The 10,696-nt window shown below is 34.4% G+C and overlaps 1 protein-coding gene across 2 annotated transcripts; it reads right to left on the bottom strand.

Annotated features, from left to right (window-relative positions):
- Positions 1–7,383: 7,383 nt before the first annotated feature.
- LOC107710107 (fructose-2,6-bisphosphatase TIGAR B) lies at positions 7,384–10,696 on the bottom strand. Of its 2 annotated transcripts, none has more exons than XM_016514815.1 (6): positions 10,553–10,696; positions 10,193–10,230; positions 9,981–10,102; positions 9,822–9,899; positions 9,473–9,583; positions 7,384–8,066 (listed from the first exon to the last, which is right to left on the bottom strand). In XM_016514815.1, exons 1-6 carry the CDS (start codon positions 10,582–10,584, stop codon positions 7,659–7,661), a joined length of 789 nt encoding a protein of 262 aa, XP_016370301.1. In that variant the 5' UTR covers positions 10,585–10,696; the 3' UTR covers positions 7,384–7,658. The 2 variants fall into 2 exon arrangements, with proteins under 2 accessions (XP_016370301.1, XP_016370302.1); XM_016514816.1 differs by having other exon boundaries at positions 9,981–10,097; positions 10,553–10,596.

Genomic DNA, 10,696 nt, shown 5'->3' with positions numbered 1-10,696 from the left:
TGGGTGAGCTATTCCTCTAAAGCAGCCTAATTTAGCTGCTGTTAAAATTTGTCAATAATGTTAATCAAACATTAGAAAGAAAATCACTCACTGTCCTTGACCGAATCACTTTTGTAAAATAAATAAGAATTAATGTATATTGAATTTATACAGTGAAGACTATTCAGTTTATTTGTACATTTATTTTATACAATATAATTTCTTATTCAGTGCTTTAAGTGTTTCAAGTAGGTCTATTTTTTGTAATTTGTGGCTGTTTACTTGTCTTAAGTATAAGCTTGTTTTTACTTACTCTTACTAGTATTTTTTATTTTTATTTATTTATTTTTATGGTAACAAGAATTATGAAATTTCAGTGCATCAACATTTTTATAGGATAAAAATCCTATTTAAAGCTATATATATATATATATATACAAACTTTCACCTCTATGTTCACGCTATTGTCAAAGAAAAATACCTATATTAATATTTTATAGACAAAATATGAATATAGGCATTTTTCTTCATTAATATCACAATTATATGAATATAGGAATTAATTTTTATTAAATAGTTAATCACATCATCCTCCAGGAAAAGCACAAACATCAAACATTAGCAATGGATTTTATGATTTCCGTGATGATTTTAGTTGGTTTGTTTCACTCTAAAGCAGAAGTGCCCAAATTTTTAATACAAATGCCCAAAAATTAAACTTGATTGAGGACTGTGGGCCAGAAGTCCAACTATGCTATATTAAAATGTATTAAATGTAAAAAAAAAATAATAATAATAATAATGAAACAAAATGTAAAAAAATATATATTATAAAATTATATATAAATAAAAATGTAATTTATTTTATACATTTAAATTGTTATTTAATCAAATTCACTTTTTTAAATTTAAAAGTAAAAATAAAACAAACAAAAAATTTAAAGAAAAATATAAATTTGAAATGAAGATGTGCTTCAATGGCATGTTTTTTCTCTATTTTTTCCCCTCCACTTATGATATGGCATAGTGGGCCAACTTTGGCCCTGTTTTGGGTATCTCTGCTCTAAAATATTCTATGCTGTTCGCCTGAGCCTGACAAGAGTATATGTATGAAAATCTGGTGTACCCTTGTATAGAAATATTTCCTTACAGTGTAACAGGAATGATTGTTACCTTTCATCGCTGCTGTCGCCCTCTGCTGGTGTACAGGTGAAGAGCATCTGTCCGGTGGAACTGCTATTCATCTACTGAATTGCAGCACTGGGACGTTGTCACTCATTTTGGCATGGCGTCTGCACAGATCACTCCCAGCAGAAAGACGGAAAAATTTTGTCCTAGACAAATATTAAACATAAAAAAAAATCTAACTTTTTCTGAATGCAAAACTTCATAGTTGTTTGAGAAATCAATATTCCATTAATAAGTAAAAAAAAAAACTTTCGAAAGGCAATCATGCGCTTTCTAGTCTAAAGGAGTATATTTCCATCTTATTCCTTTTTTGTTTCCCTGCCAAGCAAAAACAAGTCAGGAAATGCAAAGCACTGGAAACTCAGATAATTAAATATATAGTTCAGTCATGAAACTCTATATGGTGCAGGTGACGGGTTGTTAACGTAACCGATGATATTCAGAGAGTTAAACGACTTGGCACAAGCTGATTGGTTTATGCTGCATATGCAGCCAATGAGCTTACTGCCTTGCATTTATATGGCTGGCTAGCATTCACTTGAGATTCCTGCAGTGCGCTTTCAGAGTTCTCTGAAACCCTCCACCTTCCCCAGCTCCACCTGTATAGATCTGCTACGGGGTTATTTTATATGCTATTTGTGCAGCAGCAGTATGTCTTAAATACTCACGGCACCGTATCGCTGTATGCATTGGCAGTAGCAAGTTCCTGTACTTGCTTGCAGCAGCAGCAATAATCAACTACAGCAATAACCAACAGCAGCAGCAATTCAGCAGCAGCGTAGCAGATCTGTTCCGCCAAGACCAAATACATTAACATTGTCATATCCATCACCATGCTAAAATGTTCCGAGGGTTGTCATGATTAAAATTTAATTAATTAAATAATAGTAGAATGGAAGCTTAAACACATTCCATAAATAAAATTAGACTATTGGATCCAATCTGCAGTGCAGGATCCAGTGTGTGAATCTGACACTGCAATTATTATTATAGATCTCATGATACTGTCAGTTTAGTCCATACAGAACAATATTATCTTCATTACTATTTTTTTTCCCCTTTCAAATATATTATTTGTTGTGGGCAATTCAGATCAAATTCCACCTTAAGAACAGCAAGGGAGCCAATTCAAAATTTTAAATAGAATTTTAATTCTATTTAATAGAACAACTGAAGTTTTTATAATAACTTACTGAATGAAACAAGGGACTTCTCAGTTTAAAGCAAATGTTCAGAGGAAAAACTCAGTCAGACTGACCAAATGTACACGTGAATGGGTGAGTTCTGAAACAGCATTTAAGACAAACACTTTTTACCTACAAAAGGGTTTTATGAAGGTAAATGTAAGACTTAAAACAAAAAAAAATCTTACTATTTCTTAGTATTTTTCCAGTGCAAATGTCTAAGGATTATTAAATCAAGATACATTTTTCTTAGGAAGAAACCACAACAGAAGACAAGGAGTCCTGTTTTCTGTGAAATTAATCAAAGTGAAGTGAGTTTATGATTAAAAAGAACAAATATCTGCCATATGGGCTCAAAAAAAAAAACACAGACTCACTTAATTTTGTTCAATTTCTCAGAAAACAAACCTTCATCTTGAATTAAGGATGTTTACAGATTTGTATTGGGAGACAAAACAAAAATATTTATTATATTGTTAGCAATGCATGCGACATTTAATGCAATGCCATGATTTTATGATTTTCTGCTCTGATTTAAGAGCTTTTTAAGGCCTTAATTTATGGAAGGGTGAATTGAAACTTTTTAGGACCTGCAGAAACCTATACAATAATCATGCAAAATAACCAAGATATTTTTTTTTTTGAATTTGCATTCAAAATCCCCTTGTTTAAAAATGTTTCACATCCTCTCGCTCCTGCACACATGCAGAAATCTACAGTCTATCATGGCAATTAGCAGACTGGCTGCCCGGCAGTGCGTGTTCTGCATAAAAAGCTCTTCAAAAGTGACCGTTTAAAGACATTGAGGGAAAATAAACTCCGGAACACAATGCACCACTAGCTTTCTCTACCCACAATGCCCCCACCAAGGTCTGTGGCACAATCCAGTGTGGTCACACTGCGGTTTGGTTCTGGGGAAAACTGACCTCGAGCCATTCTTGGGTTACAGGAGCACCGGAGCGTTCCACAGCCCTCAAAAAGCGGATGTCCAAAAAGCCTGGTCCAGCCCTTGGGGCCTTTTATAGAGAGCACAGGAAGTACAATCAGTACCCACAAATTAAACACCTCTAATTATGAGCTGGAAATGTAGAGTTGAAGAGATCGGCATTAGCATGCGCACTCTGAAAGCCGCTCTATAAATACATCTCTTCACCACCACGTACTCCATCACTGACAGGATGTTACCTTACATCCTTATTTTGATATTTCGAGATAAACACCGCTCACACAGTTCTGGAAATAAAACTCTTCTTTCCATCATTAACAACATTATGAATTCAAATTCCAACAAAAATTGGATTCTGATATAATTATTAGCAGCACAATGTGGTTTCTTTATGCTTCATTAGTGTTTCGGGGTGATTAATGACGGTCTAAACCGTATTGACTGTTCATTTCACAGGGCCTATAGCATTGCTGTGTCATCAAAGTACATCCCCCAGAGACTCGACTAAAACTAGGGACTATACAGCATTAATAGCAGAAATTATGAACTATAAACTCTGCTTTCAGAGGTGGTAATGGGGGAGTTTTACCCACAATGCAATTGCAACTTCCTCTTCAGGTGAAAGCCTATATTTGTAGAAGTTCTCCATCAGTTTCCTCAGATGTGGAGTGAAACACTTCCAGTGATAATTTAATTTATAATTTAGGTGTCGAAAAGACAAGGGAAGTCAGTTCTGTTGATTAATACACTGGGAAAAAATATTTTTACTTTTTTGATTTACTGTACAAATATCTAAACATTCTCAAATCAAGATAAATTTACCGGAGAAGCAAAATGACTTAGATATTAAGTCTTTTTTTTTTTTTTTAATGATCAGAATTAAGTTAAGAATTCATTTTGATAAAAAAAGACAAAAAAATAGAGAAAAATCATTTGGTTTATTTTCTTACCCTACTGACAGGTATTTTTTTCTTGTTTTAATCAATTTAACTTAATTTTTGGTACTTTTAAGAAAACAAGACTTAATATTTTAAGTCATTTTACTTCTCAAATTAATCAAACTTAAGTGAGTTTATGATTAAACTAAGAAAAAAAAATTATTATTCAAATTAATTATAATTATTTTTCAAATTTTTTTATTTTTCAAATTTGTTTCTTAATTTTTTCTTACTCCAATGACAGGTATGTTTTTCTTGTTTTAGTCATAATTTAACTTAATTTTGGTACTTTTTTCAGCAAACAAGGCTTAATATCTTAAGTGATTTTACTTCTCAAATTGATCAAAATTATGTGTTTATAATTAAATTATAATAAGTTTATAATTAAAACAAGAAAAAATAGACAAAATGTTTCTCTTACCCCACTGACAGATATTTTTCTTGTTTTAATCATCAACTCAATTTTTCAGAAAACAAGACTTACTATCTTAAGTCATTATGATAATAAATAATAAATAAATGTATCTTGATTTAAGAATTTTTAGATATTTGTAATGGAAAATAAGACAAAAATACTTAGTAAAATCATGTTTGCAGTGTACTAATGAAATATTAATATTTTAATATATATTATTGTCATATAAAAAGCATATAAAAAGCGGAACAAATACAATCAATTTTTTTCTGGAACAAAATAATTTAAAAAACATAAATTTAAGTTACCCAGCTGAAAAAAAGGTCCTGTCTGGCTTTAGCTGGTTTTCACTGGTCTGGTTTGATGGTTATATTTGGTTTTGGGGCATCATAGACTGACCAGATGGACACCAGCTTGGCAAAAACAGACCGGCAAACCAACTGGTCAAGACTGCAGCAGAACAAAACACTGAGCATGTGACTTTGTTTGGGTGTCTAAACAGCATAGAAACTAAATAAAATTGCTTGTTTTATTTAGCAGTGGCGTTTTCCTGTCTATAGAAACAACAGCCGTTTTGCACCAGTGTCACAGGTCTGCATGTGTAAAAACTAATTGCACAATAAAACACACCTGACGCTGTTGCAGTGCTTTGATGGGTCACAATGACTCTTGGCATGTGTGTGTGTGTGTGTGTGTGTGTGCAAGAAATGTAAATGTGATTTGTCTGAGCAGATATTTTAGGAGCGTCTGTAGGAGTTGAAGAATGTGCGGCCACAGACTAGTCTATCGTCTGCTTGGATTGCAGGACGTCAGTTCATTCGAGCCGTCCAGGTCCCCTGCGTGACCAACTCAACCAAACTGCCGCCCACTTACCGGCAGGAAAATGACAAGCCTTAGAAGATCACTGAGTCTCCTTTGCTGGTCGGCACGGAGAAAATGAGGGACCAAAGATGGTGATTGCTTCCTGTTGGAGTGGGCGGCAGCGGAGACGTGTCCCGTTCTTCTCTCCATCAGCAGGTTGACCCCTCTCTCCTCCAGAGGTCAGGAGCATAGCGCCATCTACTGGACGAGACCACGGTCCAATTAGACAAAACAACAGAACCAGATGGAAAATTCAATACAAACACAATCTCAAAATGGCCTTGGATGAGCATATGTAGTAGGTATTTTCTTCCTATTGTGTTCAAAAACTGGGTACGTCTGTGTTGGGGTTGTCACTTCTATTGTGTTAGGGATCAATTTTTGTTCATATTTTTTGTTCAAAATTAGCTGCACAAACACAAAATGTATTTTTTAATGACTACTTGTGGTGACTATTTGAGGAGTAAATAATTACAAGTATAAATAGCATTAAACATTATTTGTACTAATAATAATAATGTAATAATATTTATCGCTATTTGTACTTCCTCTGACTTTTTGTTATGTTCCATTCTCAAAACCGTGGGTAAAAATGGTTTCTCACACTTCTTTTCAACAGTGTAGTAATTGAGATCCAAAAAACTAAAAATGAAAAACAACCTTTGACTGATTTATGGACTATGAAATAGATGTAGTGTTGATTTTGGGCAAACTGCATGGAAACCAATGAGGGTCAATGGGGGAGTCTATGACCCCAACACAAGTTTCCAAAACACATCTATGGGTCAAAACTTTGTATGCACATTCATGACCCTAAATGAGAATTATTCACCAAAGTACATCTGATATTTTGTCCAATTGTTAATCACAGAAACAGGTTTACATGTGCATTTCACATTTAACACCAACTTAACCTAGAGATAAAATCCATAAAATAAAAAAATAAACAAAATGTCAAACTGTAAATGATAAAATGCGCATTAAAGGTGAGGCATCACATTTCCCCTTTAGGAAAAAACATTAAAACTTGCCTAAAAATGCAAAGAAAAATCAAAACTTTCTTGGTTTTATATTTCTCTGAATGCCTTTATTACATAAACATGAATATGTACGTACAGTACGTGTGAATACTTCAGTGTTTTAGAGGCCAAAACCGCAGTAGTGCGAGTATAAAGTGCTTATATAATGGATGACATCAAAAAGACATCTTACAATTGTTTGTATTCAGTCAGCGGACAGGATAAATAAAATGAATTAACATCGCTGCATTTAAAAACAGTTAAACAATCTTCAGTATCTTCAGTCATGCTTCTCAAATAGACCAACACAACAATTTGACTTTTTTTTATTGTTGTAATCATAAACTCAAACTTAATTTTGACGTTTTTCAGAAAAAAAACATGTTAAATCATTTTGCTTCTCAAACGGATCAACATTAAGTGAGTTTATGATTGAAACAAGAAAAAAATAGTGAACATTTTTTATTAAAGAAAAATAGAGAAAACGTTTTAAATTATTTTCTTACCGCACTGACAGATGTTTTTTTTGTTTGTTTGTTTTAATCAAACTCACTTAGTTTGGATCCAACTGAGCAGCAAAAGACAAGAAAACAAGACTTAATATCTTGGTTCATTTTCCTTATTAAGTGAATGCATATTGATTTAAGATATTTTAAATATTTTTAGAGGAAAATGAGACAATATTTTTTGCCGTGTCCTTAAAGGGATAGTTCATTCAAAAATGAAAATTGACTCACCATTTACTCATCCTCAAGTAGTTTCAAACCTGTATGCATTTCATTCTGACTTCCACAGTATTGTTTTTACATAATATGGAAGTCAATGGCTACCGTGAGCTGTTTGGTTACCAAATGTCTTATTTCATGTTCAACAGAAAAAAGAAACTCATACAAGTTAGGAACAACATGAGGTTTAGTAAACAATGTCGGAATTGTCTTTTTTTGAGTGAACTAACCCTTTAATGCAATCATATGTCTTTCAAAAGAATAACAGTTAAATAATTTACACAATAAAATCAACCACACAGACTTGTTTGTGCTTCAGTCGTTGAGTTTGTAATGAGCAATAAATACAAACACTGACCATGTCAGATAAACAAACCAGTCGCAGATACACCTCATAACACAGTCAAGCAGAGTTTCTGGTATCACCCAGGTGGTCTTTCCGGTTGATAAAGACACACTGGATGCGGCAGGCCCGCGGGCCGCTGTCCTCTCTGCGGACGGAGATGATGAACCTGCTGATGCCAGTGTTTGGGCACGGGGAGAACACCTGGCTCATCTTCAGGCCTGCGGGCAAACAGCACTGCAGATCCTCCACTAGGTGGCGCACAGACACACGGATAAACGCCCCGTGACTGACGATCAGAGCGTGGACGGGTACATTCTGGACTCCATCATTAGCTAGTCCAGCAATCACAGGCTGTTCTGGTTCTGATGGTCCAGGAGTGGACACAGAACGCTGGTCGGCTGAGCCGTGCTCCTCTAACATGCGCTGATACAAAGATTTGAGGAACTTCTTAAAGCGTGTCTTTACCTGGATAAACAGAAACAGTTTCTTCTGTGTGAGCATTTCATCTGATCTGCCAATGGCGACTACAATCTCGGAAAAAATACAATAGAAAAAACTAAATAGTCAATTTTATAGTTATGTAGACTATTCCAAAGTTTGGAATTATTTATTTATTTATTTTACATTTTTGAAAGAAGTCTCTTATGCTCGCCAAGGCTGCATTTATTTGATAAAAAATACAGTAAAATTGTGAAATATTATTGCCGTTTAAAATATCTGTTGTCTATTTTAATCTATTTTAAAATGTAATTTATTCCTGTGATCTTAAAGTAGAATTTTCAGCATCATTACTCCAGTCTTCAGTGTCACATGATCCTTCAGAATCATTCTTTGCTGCATAATATTTTTTGTGGAAAAAGTTCAAAAGTTTGAGATAAATAATATTAAATTAAAGACATTTATACTTTTATTCAGCAAGGATGCATTAAATTGATCAAAGGCGACAGTAAAGACATTCATAAAGTTTTCAAGTGTTATATTTCGAACAAATTATGTTATTCTCTACTTTCTATTCATCAAAGAATTAAAAAAAAAATTAAACAGCAAACCAACATTGGTAATTATAAGAACCTTTGTTGATAACGGAGTATCAGTAATAATTTAGCAGCAAATCTGCATATTAGAATGATTTCTGAAGGATCATGTGACACTGAAAACTGGAGTAACGATGCTGAAAATTCAGCTTTACCATCACAGGAATAAATTTCATTTCAAATGATATTAAAATAGAAAACAGTTATTTGAAATTGTAAAAATATTTTTTGTGTGCGATTATGATACTGTATTATTACTGTGGTATGCAACTGCAACCGCACGTTCTGGACTTGGCAAATGTCTTGTCCATCTATGTATAACATGATTGTTTATTTGCTTTTGTCATTGTGCAGCGTCCTTGAGCTTGGGGAAGGTGCTATATAAATTAAACTTATTATTATTATTATTATTAAAGGGGTCATATGATGCAATTTCATTCAGAGCACACCTCGCTTTTCAGACCGATTAGTTTTGTAAAAATCGACGCGTTTCAGAAAGGCGGGGCATAGAGGAGAAACAATAATGTACAGTATGTGGAAAATAATGTGTTTTTTTAACTTTAAACCGCATAAACACATTTCATTACACCAAATACACAAAATAATGTTCTTTTTAGCAGCATCATATGACCCCTTTAATATTATTACTTTTAATCAAATTAATGCAGTCTTGGTGAACATAAGAGACTTCTCTCAAAAATCTTAATCATTCCAGACTTACTTGTATTTTAAGTGCTTTCATAACATCACAAACTCTTCAATTTCCATCTGGATTTAAGTAGCATCCTATTTTGCAACAATCAAAACTTTTTTCTTGTGAAAAACCTCAATTTTGACCTGTTCCAGCGTCTCTCCGCCGGGCGGTGTATAATCTCGGCAGGCCTGACCCGCTGCGTTTGCCATGTTCTTCAGATGTTCCTTTGGTCTTCCCTCTGCCACCCCAAAACCCTGTCCAATACATCACACGCATGCATTTAAATCGACACTACAGCCATTCTTAAAGGCAATGCCAAATTATTATTATATTTTTAAATCATACTTCTCATATAGCTTTTTTCTTTTATTATTATTGCTTATTTGTTCATTACTATTTCTTACGTTCATCTTATCGTGCAATTTTATATTTTATTAATATATTTTTTAGACAGTCTAAGTAGCTGCAGACAGATTGCTTGGGGAAACTCACCCTCTCTCTGAGTAAAGGATCCAATATCATCTCAGTCGCAGAAGAATGAAGGTTGTTCCCTAAAATGATTTCAGCTGTCTTGAGAAGGAGAAGTTATATTTTATTTGAGGGGTGGTTCACTCAGAATATTTAATTTAACACAGTTGCAGTCACACACACCTGGCCGGCTCTTTGTAGGTTACTAATGAAGACATTGGTGAAATGCAGATCTCTGAGGTACTGTCCGGCCGCCGCTGCCTGCTGATGTCCCGTGTCTGACAGCGGTGTGTCGATGCCCTGACCTACACGTGTGACAAAAAAACTAACATCCACACAGTTTGAAAAGGTCAACAGCACACATTAGAGGTCACACCACGCTTACACCCACTTACCTTGAAGCAGTTTATCTCTGTTATATTGTGTTTCTCCACTAGGAAACAAAGCACATAATAACTCACAACAAATAAATGACTACAGCAGAAGGGACAGTTCATATGCTGTGACATCAACACGTTCATTTAGAGGTCATTGTGATCAACTAGAGACAAACGTGCGATTTCAGAGTTGAGTATATACAATATTAAGCGTTCCTGTAAACATTTGGTGATATGTTTTTGAGAAGACTTGAACACACATGCAGATAATGTGCATGTCCTCACTGTCCCTACAGCATCATTAAATAACATGTCACAGTTATTTACGAATGCATGTAAAACAAAGCAAACACGCAGAATACACACGCGCTCACTTACTGCCGAACGATTGTCAATGCAAATGTAAGCATAATACAAATTTGTAAGAACGGATGAAATGTATATGACCAGCGGCTCTTCCTGGTTCACGAATCAACGTGTTGCGGATAAATGACGTCACTTCGCCCTCCTGTGGTGATTTGT

This window comes from Sinocyclocheilus rhinocerous, unplaced genomic scaffold (assembly GCF_001515625.1).
Source record: "Sinocyclocheilus rhinocerous isolate Xijiao unplaced genomic scaffold, SAMN03320098_v1.1 scaffold1708, whole genome shotgun sequence".
Taxonomy (NCBI): domain Eukaryota; kingdom Metazoa; phylum Chordata; class Actinopteri; order Cypriniformes; family Cyprinidae; genus Sinocyclocheilus; species Sinocyclocheilus rhinocerous.
Note: the sequence above shows the minus strand (reverse complement) of the source record. Positions and strands in the feature narration are given on the sequence as shown.

Excerpts from the sequence above, each read along its gene's own strand:
- LOC107710107 (XM_016514815.1), bottom strand. The coding sequence starts at position 10,584 with ATGCTTACATTTGCATTGACAATCGTTCGGCA. Across the intron at positions 9,900-9,980 it reads ACCTACAAAGAGCCGGCCAG|ACAGCTGAAATCATTTTAGG; the intron begins GTGTGTGTGACT and ends CTCCTTCTCAAG. Across the intron at positions 9,584-9,821 it reads ATCCTTTACTCAGAGAGAGG|GGTTTTGGGGTGGCAGAGGG; the intron begins GTGAGTTTCCCC and ends TGTATTGGACAG.